Genomic DNA, 17,963 nt, shown 5'->3' on the forward strand with positions numbered 1-17,963 from the left:
TGGCTCCATAAGCATTCTTCAATTCATGCTGTTTATTCGTATCCATATCCCCTTGCGAGCTTTTAGAAGCTACTCCTTTAGACTCTTAGGGGCTGTCAAACAGCCCCAAAGGGGTGGCCTCTAGCCGCCCCTTCTTCTGCTAGATCGGGGCCACGGCAACTGCATGCCGCAGCCCCGATCTGACCTTTCCAGGGCGCAATAGCCACAGCTATACGGTGCTCCTTTGGCACTGCATCATGTGAACGCAGTGCTGGAGGAGTGCCATGGTGCCCTAGGGGTGGAGTCAGGGCATGCATCATGTAGATGCTATGCCCCTACACCACCCCCAGGCCAAACCAAAGTGCTGGTCTGCACATAGCCTAACACTCAGAATCCCAGAGTCTATCATGATTGGCGATTTTGAGAGTTGTCATCCAAAAAAATACCTGTCACAAGCTCTGCCCCCATCTCCAAAAGCACACAACTTTGGGTACATCTACACTGCAGAAATAATGCAGTTTGAGAACACTTTAACTGCCATGGCTCAATGTTATGGAATCCTGGGATTTGCAGCTTAGTGAGGCACCAGAGCTCTCTGACAGAGAAGGCTAACTATCTCTTCAAACTACAGTTCTCAAGATTCCATACCACTGAGCCATGACAGCTAAAGAGGTGTCAAACTGCATTATTTCTGAAGTGCAGATGGAACACTAGTCTTGTGCCTTAACACACATTTCTCAAAGAAGTTACCCCTTAGCACAGAAGCCTCTTCCTAACAATCAAGCTATTAGCATTTCATAAATGGAAATGTAAACCTCAATTTAAAAAGCCAGCAGAGTGGTGAAGCTAACATGTTTCCAAGACTTACGTCGCTGCAATAACCACTTCTTCAGTTGTAATGGGCTGGGTATGTGACCTGTCTTGCATTCGCCTCAGTCTCCTCTCTACAGCAGTATTTCTTGAACGTGGTTTAGGAATACTTTTCCCATCAAATGACCTTTCCATTTCCTAGAAGCAAATGTACACCAGAATGAATAGCCTAAAGAATAAAGGCCTCCTTTACCAAGTTTCCTATATTTGAGCATCCCTCAATTTGCAGTATACATTCACTATGGAGAAGAAAAGAATGATGCACCAATGAAATAGTAAAGCATCAGACAACTAGATATCGTCTGCCTTTACAGAACTGAAAATGCCTTGCTGTGTTTTCTCCTACCTTATTTAGTCAGGCTCACCATCAGAGCACTCTGTTGTTTGCTGTTGTGTATCTTCAAGTCATTTCTAACATGCAGTAACCATAAGGCAGGTTTTTACAGTACTAAGTTTGTTCAGTACCATTTGTTGAGAGGTGAGTTGCGCCAGTGGCGCCCTTTGAAGTTCGGAGAGTGAGACTTCCCTAAGACTGGGAAGATTGGGTTTCTTTGGCTGAACAAAGATATGAACTTGAGTCTTTCAGAGTCCTAGTCCAACATTCAAACCACTACACCATAATGGTTTACTAAAGGGGATCCAGAAACAAGTGCACAGAATTGGCATTTCCCTTTCAAATCATCTATGCACCCATGTCTTTTTTCTTTTTCTTTTTTTAAAAAAAACTTTCCAAAGAGGTTAGTGAATTGTGATCACAAAGACAAACTCACATTCAAGGTTAATGAAACATACAAGAGTGCCTCTAATACACCTATGATAATATTTGTACACACACATATACACACTTGTTATTCATTGTTTTGTAAATTGTAACACCTTAAAATGAAATAGGTAAAAAAAAACCACCTCATATATTGAAACAAACAGGATGCTTACCCTGAAAAGCAACCTCTTTGCAGCAACGCTCAGCTTGGCTCTTTCATCCAGCTTCTCCTCATCTACAACAAACAAAAAACTGGACATTGCAGTACTATCTAATATTTCCAGGACACTCCCAGAGCTATGATTTTCAGATGAAATGATAGGCAACTATGTACATCAGCACATGAACATATGTTCAGTTCACTGCAGGACAAGACCATAACTCTCTAATGAGAATTTTAGCTGAAATGTTTTATAAAGACAATCACTTCCAGTTTATTTTTAAAGAAAGGACTCTTCTGTCCTAAAGTACCACAGGGTGAAAGTGTGTAAAATTATGTAAAAATTGCAAATAATACTCTTCAATGGCTTCTCAGGGCACAAGTTGCCATTTAAGGATCAATGTTTTTTTAAACATCCAGGGGGTCTGAGGGGACCACACTGGATGCCTGGGAGGAATTATCTGGCCTCCAGTTTTCAACCCTGAAAGCAAAACAGGGAGTGCAGACAAAGCAAATCTGCAGCAGTGGAAACAGGCAAAAGGCCATTTTGTTATTAAGCTTCAGGCTGCTGTCTTCCTCCAGGTTGTTAGGGGTCAAACTCCAGATGCTGTTGAACTGCAACTCCCAGAATTCCTTATCATTGGCCATGCAGGCCATGGCTGCTAGGAGTTGTACACTGTCCATGTTTGTGTTACATCATCAATCATAAAGCTTTGGTTGGGGCCACTAAAGAGAACCAAGAGGGACACAGTAGGTCTGAGGCATGTGACAAAATAGTCTGCCGTCTATTTCCACTATTGCAGATTTGCTCACCCACATTTCCTTTTTGCAATCCTGCAGTTGAGAAATGAAGTCTTGCTGTATTATCTAGAGTAGGAGTGGGCAACTGTGGAAGAGTAGGGGGCTGCATTAGCCCCCCAGGAGACCTTGGAGGGTCGGTCTTGCCACATCCACTCCCACAAAGAAATGCACACTTTTACCCCTCCCCATGCTATTTGGAAAGGGCAAATTGAGTATTTTCATCATGTTTGGGGGTCTTCTTGGACAATTTTAAGCCCAGGAGATTCCTTTTAAAAAATGGAAGTGAGTGGAAATAACTTCTTGTTCACTTTCTGTTTCAAAAAAGGCCTCTCTTGGGCTTGAATTAACCCAAGGTGGGCACAAAAGATGGTGGCAATGCCCACCATCCTCTTGCAGGAATTTGGGGGCAAAAAGTATTTAAAACAGTTTGCAAATATTTGGTTAAAAAGTTTGACCCTTGGGGAAGGGTGCCCCCAAACATGGGGGAAGTAGTTTGGGGGGGAGTGCAACGCAACACACACACACACACACACACACACTTTTGATGGTCCCTGGGGGCCACTTTGCCCACCCCTAGTTTAGAGCACTACCTTTGGCCAGGATATTACCAATGACCATTAAAGGCCTGAAGACATAAAATTTGAAATAACAAAGTGAGTATAGGTAGAAGAAACTTCTTACCATCAGGAGGTAGCATTTCTGGACTGAATGTGGACCTATGGAGATTATATAAAGGAAAACACAAATCAGCTAGATGGCAAAGGTATGTCTCTAAGTCTCATCAGAAGGGACAGCAAGAAGATTACAATTCAGAAAGCTTTTAAAGTTTCAGTAATATTCTCTTTACGATGACCCTTGAATTAGGAAGGTAAGGAGTTCTAGCCAGGTGTGAGTTGCATGGAGAATGATGTCAGAAGACTCATAAAAAGGTCAACATAAAAAATGCTCTTCAAGTTGTTACAGCGCTGACTTGTGTCTCAGTGTCTGTAACTTTTATTTTTCAAAAGAAGCTCACCTTAAAGCAAAAGCATTTTAAAAATACTCTTTCTGTGCATATAGATACATTTGGATCAGTTCAGAGTAAATACTGGACTTTTAGAAAAAGTAACACTGGCCACATCAGTTACTTTAACCGAGCAGTATTTACATTACATTATAAATAAAAGACCTTGGAGAAAGTAGACTGATTTTATTACTATTAAGTTTCAGTCTGGATAACGCTACCCCAGGGTGCTCAGCTACACAAATGCCTACCTATCTGTTTCCTTTCGCTCTGCTGAAGTTATGGGTTGAGTCCTAAATCTCTCAGAAGTCTTTCTACTTTCCCCAGGAGAAAAATAGCGTCTTGGCCTTCGTGACCCTCTTTCGTGTTCAGCACTGCCAGACAAATCAGTACCTGATGTTGGCATCTCAAAATGAGATTCACTTTTTGCCATGATAAAAAGCACGGAGAAAGGAAACAAAGAATTAGGATAGAAGTGGGAAGGGACAGGAGGGGAAGAAAGAGGAAGACAGAAAAATGAAGGACAAATATAAGCATCCCAACAAATCAGTCCATCACAGATCATTCTGCATGCTCCTAGAAAACCATGCACAGAAAAAGTACAAAGTCATTCCATTCCAGCCTCCCAACATCAGAACTTGCACAAAGCAAGCAGAAGCACAAATGAACAAGAAAATTCAGGCCAACTCTGTACCAAAGAGGCACTAGACAGGAGTTGGACTGTGTATTGGAAGTGCAGCAGAACGCAACTGATGTTGAGTTTTGAGTGCCATGTATGCCAAGGACGTGCAAGTGTCACACCATTTAAAAAAATATTCAGAAAACATCACCTACAGTTCAGGTTTCTTGCTGGCATTGGCAGTTTCCAAAAAGGCATTGCGGAGCTGGGCAACAGAAACTTTGGTGTCAACCATGGTAATCTCACCATTAGGGATTTTTCCTTCCATGCTCTGAAATTCCATTGTGTTCTTTGCAACATGCTCCTTATGTTTGAAAACTTCTAATTTAGGAGAACCAGTATAATCAGAGAGGGAGCGAGTAAGGATCTTCTGCTTCACTGGAACCTCTTCCCGAGCCTGAACTTTCCCTTTAGTGCTTTGAAGATACATGACTCTTTCACTCCTTTCATTGTTTTCGCCAGTCTTCATCAAAGTTCCAGGTATCTGCTGCTTCAGGTTCTCTATCTCTCTGTCAGGTTCCACAGACTTTGGTTTGCCCGTTTGAATATTCTCAACATCACCTTCTCTTGATTTGCTCTCCCTGTTTTTCCCTTGTCTATGGATTCCTGAAGGCAAAACTGGTTGTCTCTCCTGCTCAGTCTCCAAAGTAGAGTAACTGAGCTTTGTTGGTTCAAGAGCCTGTGGCAAATCAGTTTTTCCATTGTCCATTGACACATCCGGTGGGAATCTATTTATGAAGTTGGTGTTAGCTGGCTCAGGATGGCTGCTAACAGGGTGGCTTTCTCGTTCTTCAGAGGCCACCAGCTTAGCTGTATGAGCAATTCCAGCGGGCTGGACATAGCCATGCACTGGTCGGCAGAGCAAACCGAGCGGCTGACTGGCCACCCTATGGAAAGCAGATGTTTCTGACTGAAGAGGCACGAAATTAGCAGGCACTGGGCGAATCTTTCTTTGTGACACAGTGTCTGCTAGAAGTTCAGGGCTTCCATGAGTACTTTCCTCTTTCACCAGTTTCTCTCTAACTTTTACTCTTTAAGAAAGAAAAATGGATTAAAATGTGGCATGGCTGCAACTCAGTTGGAGAGAAAGAGAATGAGAGAGTGAACGTGAGGGAGAAAATAACATGCACCAAATTTGGGAAGATTTAGCAACATTAAGTATTAATTACTGTTAAACTAGATGATGAGTGGGAATATTAGTTGACATTCCTAACAAGTGGTCTTTGTAAATCCTAAGCCATGGATGTCAGTGAGATTCCAGGTCATCAATTTCAGTATAGCCACTGTTCTGTCTACATCTGTCTTCATTCTTTGCACAAAGGTTTTCTCAATAATACATAGTCTGCTGCATCCAATTTGCTGAAGAGGAAATGGAAATGAATATGGCCAAATGGAAAAAAATAAGGAGAATAATGCTTTTCATTTATCTACATTTACTGCTTTAATTCACAAATGGCTGCTTCATTCTGAAATGTTTTTCAACACTGACAGCACTCATGCTTACAGGAATAAGAAAAAGAGAAGGCTTCCTTACCATTTTTTATTTCTTTTTCTAATCAACATTGGTATCAAATCATCATAGGAATTGTAGAAAGGGTGAAATGTAATTTGAAGTGTAAACAGTGATAGAATTTTCTAAACAGAGAACAGTGCCTATTCTTAAAGGCATCTGCTTCATTTTTACTGTTTTCATTATCCGTTTATGTTGGTCTTTTCCTCAGCAAAATCATGAGGAACATGAAACGGTAAAATAAATAAATAAAGTGTATTTATTGTGTGCTTCCAGCAAAGGAGGGAGGGTACTATGTTATTTGTATTTTACTACAGACCAAAGGATATCTAAATCCAGCATTCTGTTCTCATTGCGGACAAGAAACTGCTTATGGTCAGTCAACAATGCAGGACATGACTTCAGTAGACCCCACCTACTCATATTAGCCATAAACCAAATTATGCTCCACTAACCAGTTTTATCTCCTTTAAAAACTGCCCAACCCTCAAGCCATCACTACGCCTTGCAATAGCAACCTCCATGGTCTGACTATCCACTGTGTGAAGAAGCATTTCCTAACCAGAAGTCTTGAGAAACATATTCATACAGTAAAACAAAGGATAAACAGGATACATTAGCTGTGTAGCCCAGGAGCTGGAAAGCTTGACATACCTAATTTCTATTTCTTTTTAAAATGTTAAGTACCAATTATATTAACCTTTCTACCACATTTCATAGTCTAGTCCTATATATACTTGCACAGGAATGGATTGCATTGGATTCAATTGGAATTATGTCTGCATGGATATACGTTTGCAAACCTAGGCTAAAAAGCATGATGCTTATGGTATATAATGCTTCATTGGTGTAAATGCCTGGGAAGGCAGCCAGAACAGAAGTGGGGAGAGGGAGTGGCACCCAAGTATTGGTTTGAAGGAATATTGATCATTATAGTTTTTTGTGGGTTTTTCGGGCTATGTGGCCATGTTCTAGCAGAGTTTCTTCCTGATGTTTCGCCAGCATCTGTGGCCCTCTTCCACTATTTCATCTCTGTCGATGAAGCAGAGATTTTCTGCGTAATTCTGGTGACAACCAAGGGGGCCAGGTGAACCTCTGTTAAAGAGGACAGTCCTGTATCTTACAGGATGGTCTATTTGAGTGTGATCCAAACAAGAGTCCTTAAGAAGGGAAGGACAGGGGTCTGAAAGTGCCCATCCCATAAGTTTCCCCCGCCCTCATAAGAGGGGAGAAACGGTAGCAATGTGCACATGGCTACACAGATCTGCCGCACAAGATTAAGAGGTAAACATATTTTTGAATTTATAATAGCAATTCTCTCCAAATTTTGTATTTAAAAATTAAAACCACAAATGAGTATGTGGGAACTTTTTAAGCACATCAGTTTCTTTCCATTCTCTTTTTTTCTTTTTGACAGATTATTAAGCAAGGACTAAATGAAAGACCTCTGAAAATTGCTCTACGACTTCCCACTTACCTGCCGCTTTTGTTCCCGTGTCTTTCAATCTGCCCAATGCAGGGTGGAGAAGATGAAGAGATTTAGATGCCTTGCCTGGCGTTCACAGTTGACCGCCTGGCTAAGCAAGCAACTGGAAGCAATAGACAAAGAGAGACGAGAAAGAAGTAACACTGGGGACGAGTCTCATTGAGAAGGCATACTCTCACAAAACTGAATCCCATTGCTTGAAATAATCCAAGTGGATACCAATAACCGCTATTAATGGCCTAACTCAATGCGATGGAATTCTGCAAATTGGAGTTTTCGTGATACATTAAACGTTCTCTGCCAGAGAGCTCTGGTGTCACAACTACAAATCCTACAATTCTATAGACTGAGCCATAGGCAAGTGTAAGGTGGTGTAAAACTGGATATTTCTGCATGAGAGGAGGATTGAGGTTCCCTTCCCAAAGGCTAAAAAGTCTGGCAACAAGAAATGTCTTCCTACTGACAGTCGTATGACTCAATAAAAGGAGTATGAACTTTAGAAAAAGAATATGGCATTGTTTAAACAAACCCATATTAATATGTACTTTCTCACATGCAGCACATGACATGAATAATACCCATCCCACAACGCTTCCTTTCTTACAGTGGAACCATCCCCAAAAAGGGCTAGCTCCAAATCTGAAGGAACCCTAGACATGACCTCTTGGTGGCAAGCCACTTATTTGTTAATTTTCCTCGCACGCATACGATCTAATAAAGAGAATGGCGGCAGCACATGCAAGAGTGGTTGTTAGTTTTAAGTTCCTCCATCGCTGGAACAAACCCAATGGGATCCACGTGGGTTATTGGTGGAAAATTCCCAACCATGACCTTCCATGGCAGCCCAGAGAAGATATCAGTCTGATGGTTCCTAGGGTCACTACAAGATACATCTGTATGTCGGTGTTTGAAATTAAAAAACCAGGTTCCAGATTTTACAACGTGATGGTTTTTTCCTGATCATTAAAAATGTTTTCAGTATTTGGTACGTCCCATTATGGGATGCTCTTCCTTAAAGGACAGGTTGATTCAGTATTACTTTTGGTGTCCCAGAAGTCCTTTAAAAAAAAAACCTTTCTAACAGACTGGGCGTAAAATCAAAATGTGCGTGTGCAGCATCCGCGAATAGATACTTTTAATTAATCTGGGCCAGATTTGATAGCTACTTGCTTCTGCGGGATCGATAGTGCTAGTATAAACATTCGTAATTGAGTCTAGCTTTTCCCATGCGGGACTTTTCTTAAAGAGAAAGTTTATTTTATTGTAGAAATGTCTACTGTCAGGTTCTCAGTGTTTGCGATATTGGAAGATAAGGTCCTTTACAGAGGCTGGGGGTGGGGGTAATTTTTGGAATTACAACGCCCAGAATCACCCCACATGGCCCAGGACTGAGCTGTATAAAGAACCAAGTTTTGCTAAACGTTAACCTTGTTGGTCTGATATAAGCAAGGCAATTCTTAAATGATTTCAAAAGAATTAATAGAGAAAGGGGAAATGTTTTCTACAAAAATCAGGAAATACAGCACGAGTATTTTTGTGGCATATTTTCCTCTTGATCACTGGAACCATTGTCCAAGCCAACAATTTATAAGAATAATGTCCATAGTCAGGATGTTTGTTACTCCAGTGAAAATAGCCGCAATGTCTTCTTCAAGGAAAGTAACTAATGGAGTAACAGGACAAAGGTAAGATTTCTCAATTGGTCCATAACCTTGACAACCTCTGAATGGTTCTGTGGAAACAGTTGCAAGAGCCTTTTAAGTAGGTACTATTTTGCCCAGCAGCAATACGGATAGTAATAGATATGTCTAAGTTTTAGAAGGAAAAAAATGATGAGAAGTAATATGTTCCCAAAGATCAAATGATTAAGCATTTTAGTTGATAATCATGGTGCTTTTAAGCAATCTAAATTAAGCAAATAAATTTAAATAAAATGTTTTGTATTGCCAGAACGTTTAGGTCCTGAATTCGGGGGCCCCAATGTCAAATAAAGCTTTACATGCCAAGTCCAAGCAATGGCATCCAATTCAGAATACATTTCTCCATGTCAAAACTTTAATTGCTCAAATAAGAAAATGTCAGTGAGAGATTCTTGAAGCATAAAAGATAAACTATTGGGTTTCAAGAAGCTCAAACCCTGCTGAGTGTGAATGTCATAGCTACAAGTGGTAGCTACAATTGCAAAACAGGCACACAGTCTATTTTGGAAGCACTGCGCGCTGAAAGTGTTTGAACACTTCCCCAAAAGGGGCAAACTTTACCTTCATTTGTGAACAGCCTAGCTCCCCTCTTGCAGCTGAGGCCACGTTCAACAACTGATACGCCGCCAAAACTCCGGCTTTTTGTTTAGGCCTGTTTGTCCAGTCTTCTCATACCACTTTTTTTGAGGAGAGCGACCTAAAGTAAAGGAAGCCAGAAGAAACAAAACATATATATAGACACTGAATAAAAAAAGACTGAACAAGAGATACTGAAAAGAGCCCTTTCTATTTTTCTCCAGGGCTGTTGCATAAGTTAACAACACCAACAAACCTTTTTTTTGGGGGGGGGGGAATGGGTCACAGTTCGTAATAGAGGCACATGCTTTGAACACAAAGGTCCAAGTTCAGTCGCGTGGTATCGTGTGGGTAGATGGAAAGCTTAGGGGGTAAGATCTGAAGCCTAGAAAGCTTTCTTCAGTCAGTATTAACAATACAAGATGACAACTGCTTGAGAGAAAGCAGCTTACTATGTTCTAGTGAGATACAGGGAACAAGGAGGCCATAGCCAATCGTAGGCCTCTGATAAATGTGAACATGCCAGTAAATAGGGTTGAGATAGTAACATATATGCACTTTATATTTGGGCAATACTTAGTATGTATGAGACTGCCCAAAAAGAATAACATGGGAACGTATAAAGGGATATTGAATCATTTTACGCACCGCAAACATAAGCCATGAAGGTAAAAATTAATTTTGAAAATGAAAAAATAATAATGAAGAAGGTTTGGTTTGCTCGTTAATCCATAATAATACGTTACTTGGGTCTAACATACATCAAATAATGGATATAGGAACCGAGAAGACACCGTTTCCTATAAAACCTGAAATTGGAGACAGATGGTCATCTAATAGCAGAGAATCCAGAAAAGCCCAGAAGCACGATGTGTGGTCAGAGAGCAGTGGCTGTAGAAGAAGGAGCTGCACTCAAATAGCTGATGGCTTTGTTGACCAGGCAAGTGGAGAGAGCGCAAGCCTGAATAATGAGAAGTGACCAGTGCTCATGCTGTACGGGGGGTGCTAAACAGGGAACTGCAATTGTAAATCAGCTGAGACAACTCATGGGTGGTCAGAGCAGGGGGGGAGCCGTTCTGAACAAATGCAAAAAGCCACAAAACTGCGTAAGCAGTTTTCCATAACTGAGGAACTGATATGCAACTGATATGGCATAACTGATATGTAACATATCACTTCCATATAACTTTAACTACCAATACTACCATGATGCCATCCCTACAAGATTGCTTTGCATGTATAGTTTGAAGATGCCCTAACTTCCCTGTAGGAAGGCACTAGGGGTCTCCCAGCCAGAGTCTAAGTGCGTCACAACATAATTCCATGATTCTGTAGAATGTAAGTCATGATAGTTAAAGAGGCATGCGATTGATTTAGTGCAATTAGGCAATTTTTGGTAAGAATCTTGTTTCAGTATCCGCAGGTCATTCATACCCAGGACCTAATAAGTAGATTATTTATTAACTATATTGTCCAGTATCGGAAAGCCAGTAACGGTATACCTATCAGGCCCTCTCTGTTTCTTTTAACACCTCTGGCCAATGGGGGGTTCTGTTTATTGTTCTGCATGTGAAAGACTGTTCTAACCTCTTAATATTAATGTAACTTCCTTTGCTGCCCTATTATTGTCTTCCTTGTCCAAATTTAGTTGCAAATACCACATTGAGAGATGAATATATTTTCATGAAAAGGAGGAGCCAGCAGGTTTCCCAGCACTGACGTATGACTCTGGGGACCAAGAAGTCAATCCCTGCTTAGACATGGAAATCCACGGGGTGAATCTAGTCAAGTCATACTCGCTCACTCAAGGCAGGCAAAGGCAAAGGCACTCTGAAGAACTCTTGCAAGAAATCCAATGATAAGCTTTCCTTAGGTGTCTCCCGTAATCGGAAATGACTGAAGGCATCAAAACAACAACATGAAAAGATGGTACAGTAACAGTGCTACACAAATAAGGATAAACTGTAAATGGAAACCAGTATCCCAAGGTATACTTGGGATCTCTAGTCCTCTTGGATTCTGGACGGCACAGTCCTCCTTTGACATGGGAATTTCCGTGGCTAAGAAATTCTGAATGGAGCAAGACTAGAGAGAGATCAGATGGCCTGGACAGAAATAGTGAGTGACTCACAGACAGTATAGAGCAGAGAGCACCACAGAAATTTTGCCGCTCACAGACCAGAGACATGAGACCTACACAGTGACAGCTGCAGGTTTGAGAGACGTTGAACACTCGAACTCGCTGCCCTAATTCAAGAAACTGAATTCCATTCTGCTACGGCTTCCACCCATCTTTTTCTGTTGCTTTAGAGACTTACAAAAACAAAAACAACCCATCTCAGTTCTTCGGCGTGTTTCCCCCCTCCCCCAGGAAAAACATCCTGCTTCTTCTTCCTCGCGCTGCTCCCTCTCCCATTCTAAAAGATGTCCTGCTTGTTTGTGATTGTCTCCCCCCGCAGGAAAATGTACAGTGGTACACACTGGAGGCACGAGAGTGACACAGGACCACCTTTCACACCAAATAATATAATACAGTCCTCTCAACATGTGTGGCTTGACATTTGTGGATTTGATTATCATGATTTAATACGTTCTCGTCTAGAATATCTAGGTCCCTCTAATGCAACTCTGTGGGTTCCCAATATCTGCCAGACATGGTGCTGAAAGGCTAGAGAGACTAGAAAGAACACGTCTATAGGCATAGTAGGGTATCAGCACAATTTTATGGTCATTTTACAGTTAGATGGTTGACCACAGACGTGCAAAGAAGGACCGAGAGATCCTTAGAGTGGTGTTCACATCCAGGTAAAAGAAAAACAGGTTTTGTTTTGTTTGCCCTTCTTCCCCTTTCACTAGGGGGCCGGGACGTCTCTAACCCGCAGTGAATATGGAGGGCCTACTGTACGGGTGTGCCACGTTAATGCCAGGTTGCATCCATGGAAATCCTATGATGTGCAGTTTTAAGGAGGGTATTTAGAAGCTTCAGCCAGAGACGCAAGGGCCTTACCAAACTACAAATCCTAGGGCTCACAAGAATGTTGTCATAGCAGTTTAAACTGGAGTATTGTCTAGCATGAAAGGGTCTAGATTTGGGGGGTCCGCCTTGTGTAGTCTTTGGGGGTCTCTTTTTCACTTCGTTTCGTGTCGTGGGGGTTTGTGTATTCTCCTTCGGCCTCCCTCCCGTCCTGGGTCTCCTCTGTTGTATTTCTCCCGGGGTCGGTCCCATTGGTCTTGTACAGCACACTCGAGCACAAGGTCACTACAGCTTGGCGAGTGTGGCTGAAGACCAAGAAGGCCCCCAGAGCTTCCTTTACCACGAGGATGGTTATGTAGGATTCCTAGGCCTTGGCGTATGGCGAAGAAAAATTCAGGGGAGCAACTTGAGGGGAATAAATGTTCCTTGGAAGAGTATCTCTCTGTAAAAACCAAGGGCTCTTTCACATTATACCATCTTACGGCCATGGCTGTATCCGATTGAATCAATGGTTTGTATTTGGAAGGAAAGGCAGCCCTCTGAGTATGCTAAATATTACCCTCTGAAATTACAGCCGGCAGGATTACACAAGATCCAGCCAAGCAATTCAAGTAAATATAGGTGCTACATTTAGTGGTGTGTGAAAGGAGCGCCCAGTATTAAGTTCCTAGATTCTATGGAATAGAATACAGCGTAGTTGGCACAGTAACCACAGCTTGTATGTGTCATGGGAAGTTTTTTCTTGAGAACCCCCCCCCCCCCCCCCCAAGTCATTCCATTTATTTACAATTGGAAATGCTGCTTGTTGAAGGTATACGGAGAAGGGATGGATTATGAACCAATTTATATCTCAAAAGTAAATCGCTCTGCACTTGCTCGTGCGCAGTATTGCCCCTGTTTTAAGGTCAAGGGAGGAGCAGACGGTGGGGTCCAACACGCTAGTGCAACTTCTCCATTCTCCTTCATCTCTTCCCCTTAAAAAGTTCTCCCTCTTCCAAGATCTGCCTCTTCTCCATGCAGCCATTCATACAAAAAAAGGCTGTGCTTTGCTCTCATCTGAGGAATATTGGAAGTCAGGCAGGTGTATTCTTTGGAGGGTGTTTCCAACCTCTTCACTCTGTTGGCTCTCATCCCCTACTCATGTGTGTTTTCGGCTGGTGGGTGTGTGTTGGTGGGTGTGGTGTGGGAACGAGGGGAATGCCTTTGGCCTAGCTATGCCCCCATCTCCAACCACATTTTCCCTCTCCTAGAATTGAACCAGTCCTCACCAAGCTTTTTCAGTACCGTTTGCACTCAGTCTTTCAGAAGGCCGGTAAAATAAATAAATAAACAACAATCCCGCAAAGCTGTAGTAATTTTGAACACAATAAAGTATGGTACTGGTTACAATAGATGTATAGGCACTTAGGTAAAAGCAAGCCATACGGTGCTGGGTTTTATTTGTAGCACTTCTAAACACAGAAGGTTAACACTTGTTCTGAGACTGAACAATGACATGAGTGGGAGTTAGCTGAAAATGTATTCACAAGGCATCCTATGAATGCACAATTACTAACTTGTCTGGGTCAAGCTCTGTGGCTGAGCCTTAGCTTGGCCCTAGTGTAAAATGGGAATGTTAGTATGAATGTGGGCCATACTTGATGTTCCTTAAACGCTGCAATAAGAAAATAATTCCCTGCAGAATGCAATGGCTGGACGTCGCTATTAGAATGCTCATCTGTAAAATATGATATTTTGTGGCAGAGTAAGACTCACAGTGTGTAGACAACTATAAGAACATAAAGGGAAGGGGGTATTATCTGCTTAGAAAAACTGACAATAATTCAATTTTATACCAAGGAAAAATGAACTGTGGTTTATAATTTATACACAATAAATATATGTGTTTGATAGGGAGGGTTAGGCAACCTCTGTTAGTTGGAGGAGAGTGGGAAGCATCAGAATAAATACTGTTCAAAAGTGTGCCCTTATTCCCACATCTATTATAGCACTTCTCTACTCAGAGAAGAAGAGAATGGAGCTCCATCCACATGCTGCAGCATCGAGGGGGCATCATAAAAGCACACACCGCCGCGCTCATGGCATCCCTTGGAGGACACAAAAAGGAGCCGCTTTTTTGCGGCTCCTTTTTGTGCCTCCCAGAGCTGAATCGGGCCACAATGTGAGGTTGCTTGTGGCCCAATCCGGCCAGTAAGGGGCACCTGTGTAGCCCCTTAGTATAAAATCCAGCCAACTTTAAACTATTGAGTTTTGATTTACCAAATTACCAAGTATACTTTCCCTTGAAATTCCCTTTAGAACTTGGCTTCAAACAAAAATTCCTCTAATAGGTCAGTGAAACATTTGAAAGTACGGATTAAGAAATTCTACAACATGACAAATCTCTACTGTAAAGAAGGGGAAAACCCACGTTTCAGAAGAAGAGGCATATTGACCTTTCTTTAATTGACATTGTTTTGCCGGATGCATCAAGGGCATCTTCCGTTATTTCAGCTTTAGCTCTCCCTGGAGTTTCGTTCTCTTCTCAACACTCAGAGGTTTCCTGCTGCCCACAGGAACCACAGCCGTAGACTGAGACACTCTGGTTGCTGCTGTTTCCCACAAGTTCTGAATTGCACATCATGCTCTGAGTGGAGGAGGGGGGATTCAAATTAGTGCTTATTGAACGAAGCAAAACAAATAAAACTAAATCTGCATAACATGTCATGCAAACCATAGGTAACTTTTGTTTCGTATAATTTCTTATAAACTGTACTCATCCAGGTTACAAATAGTGTTGATCATAGAATTAGTGTGTTGGTTGCTGTGTGCCAGAAGAGTTGAACTGACGCCAAAGGATCCAAATTACAAGCAAAAATTTATTAACCTTAAAAGAACTCTGGGGGAAGGTGATGGACTCTCTTCACTCAAGTTTTTAAATAAAGGTTAGGAAGCACAATTCCAGGGGCGTTTTATTGTGTGAATTCCTTCACCAGCAGGGGTTTGGACAAATGAGTCCTTAGGGCTCTTTCAGCTCTGTGGTTCATGATCATAGACTTATTCCTGGCTTCACAAAAACTAGAGCATCAATGAAAGCAGTATTGGTGGGTTGCAAATGAAACCAATTTTGGGAGTGAACGGAACTCTTAAATATTTTCAGAGCAATGATATTAAATGGTATATCTCACATCAGTCCCGAGATATCAGAACTTTGACACTGTGCAGGATGCCACATGCACACAAAGGGGAATGGGGAAAAGAAAACTTATTCTACTCCTTATTGTAAGAGTTGTTTACAACTGAGTGCTCTCCAGGGTTGCAGTACGAAAGGCCATTATTACCAGTGCTGGGAAACAGCAGCATGGGTACAGATATTATTACTATGTTTATTATTTGTATCCCACTTTCTCATCCCAAAATGGAGACTAAACAAGCAGATCACAATTTAAACAGAACATATAATCAAAAAGAGAAATTAAAGGATTTACAGTATTAAAACATATCAGTTCAGTAAAAAAAAGCAATTTAAAAATTAAAAGTTCTTAAAACAGTTTAATTAAACAATACAGCATCCCCGATTGATGAAGGGACCATTCTGGCCTCCTTGGAGAAGCGAGTTCTAGTTGTATTACTATTTGTATCCAGTGTGAATACATTTGTATTTACAGGTCTTAAATTCACACACAGGTATTCTAGGGAATCTTGGAAAGTTGTTTTCTCGCCAAGTAAGATGGTAAACTTATCTACTAGGCTGGCCTCATAATGGCCAGAGACTCTTTCTTGTACGACCATATGTGGAGGATATAAGAGATTTTGGGGAATTATTTTATTGTGTAAGTTTAAAAAGTCAGTTAATGAGATAAATCTGGCCTTATATTTCCACATTTCTCAAGGAGGAAAGAAAATCTAATGTGGTCAGAGAATTTGCTTCACTCCACAAGGGCAGCCAACGGCCTTGGTGTGGGCAAGCAGGAATCAGAGCCTTATTCAAAACAACACATCAAAATGTTTAAGAATGCAAACCAATTTATGGACCATTTGTAACAGACTGAAACATTCACCCATTGTGAGACTAAGAAAGAAAAAGAAAATAGATACTATACTGCTTGTTTATGCATAACTTTATTTACGGTGTGCATTGAAGAAATAAAGTGGCATACTTGCCAACTGGCTGCTGCTCTATTCTTTTTCTAAAGGAAACAACAAGCCCGTTGTTTAAAATCAACATGGTATTTAAACACTAATTTAGATAACTAAAGAAACCATCAGGCAGCATTTGAGTCAGATTTCAAAACTTTGAAGAAAATTTTGCATAATGAAGGAAACTGAGATGGTTTCTTGGTAAAGATAAATATTTCGCTTTAAAAAAATCCTAAACACATACAACTAGGTCTGGGTACCTAGGGTGTGTGTAGAAGCTTGTTCGGAGCAGAACGCCAGTTGAGGAAATATGTGCCACACCCCACCAGCATCCCCATTCACATTAATGTCAACGGAGCATGCTCTGGTGGGCTGACCCCCATGAGAGTTCCTACTAAAAATGTAATAGTGGAGATAAAGGTGGGATAAAATTCAAATTTTCATTAATTAATTGAAAGAAAAAAGCTATTGGATGAACAGCAAAGTAAAAACAGTCTTATTTTAAACTGACCATTATACGGTTTAAATTACCACTGACACTAGTACGAGCAAATGAATCATTAACCCGATCAAATGACTTAAAGGCAGCCCCTGATCAATGAGGCAGGCTCAAAAATGCTATTGTAATGTAAGCGATATAAAACAGGGAGCAACAGATGAAGCATTCCTCAACCCCTCCTCTTTTTACACAGGTGGTAAGGCCCTCTCCAGGTGAGGCACATTGTCCTAAAACAATTTTTTCTTTTCATAAATGTTCTTTCACATTCAAGCCACACCCACACATTAAATGCCATTGCATTTGCTTTAATCAATTAACAAGCCACAAATGAAGACGTTAAATTCATTAACAGGTGATGCCAGAATGGAGACATTTACCTCTCTGCTGGGTCAAGCTTGTCATGATTCCCTCACACTCCATCACATCCTCAAAGAAGGGCTTGACTTCCATTTTATCCTGCAGAACTTGCCTGACCCGATTCTTTTGTTCAGCAGGCTCACTGAGAGCTGTGGGCTAAACAATTCCATGCTGCTTTTTCTTGGGAAGCATATTTAATCTCTTTGTTGTAGTCCTCCGTTTTATCAGAAACAGGATGTGGGGGCTCTCCTTAAAGGAACTGTGCTTTTTATACAATTCTTTCACGTTTACAAATCCCTTGCTCCTGCTCTTCACACTCCCTCGACTGTCGCTTGCTCTCCCTCACTTCCACTGTAGGTTGCGCACAAGTTCTGTTTCGGGAGTTTTTGAATGAATATTCACATTACCAATAAAGAGTGGCGTCTGAAACGGGTATACTGACTCTCTGACCGCTCATCTTCTGCTGCTTTACATGCAGATCTTACAT

The 17,963-nt window shown here is 41.4% G+C and overlaps 1 protein-coding gene across 29 annotated transcripts in view; it reads right to left on the minus strand.

The window, feature by feature from the left end:
* SVIL (supervillin) overlaps positions 1 to 17,963 on the minus strand; it is a 200,339-nt gene that overhangs the window by 51,225 nt on the left and 131,151 nt on the right. For 27 of the 29 annotated variants that reach the window (XM_042471304.1, XM_042471302.1, XM_042471292.1 and 24 more), the window contains 5 exons: positions 4,411 to 5,286; positions 3,828 to 3,998; positions 3,255 to 3,289; positions 1,786 to 1,847; positions 848 to 987 (listed from right to left, as the gene is read on the minus strand). In XM_042471304.1, the coding sequence (XP_042327238.1) occupies positions 848 to 987; positions 1,786 to 1,847; positions 3,255 to 3,289; positions 3,828 to 3,998; positions 4,411 to 5,286 (1,284 nt within the window). The remainder of the gene's footprint in view (positions 1 to 847; positions 988 to 1,785; positions 1,848 to 3,254; positions 3,290 to 3,827; positions 3,999 to 4,410; positions 5,287 to 17,963) is intronic. The other 2 variants (XM_042471286.1, XM_042471306.1) reach the window with 2 other exon arrangements.

Source organism: Sceloporus undulatus, chromosome 6 (assembly GCF_019175285.1).
Source record: "Sceloporus undulatus isolate JIND9_A2432 ecotype Alabama chromosome 6, SceUnd_v1.1, whole genome shotgun sequence".
Taxonomy (NCBI): domain Eukaryota; kingdom Metazoa; phylum Chordata; class Lepidosauria; order Squamata; family Phrynosomatidae; genus Sceloporus; species Sceloporus undulatus.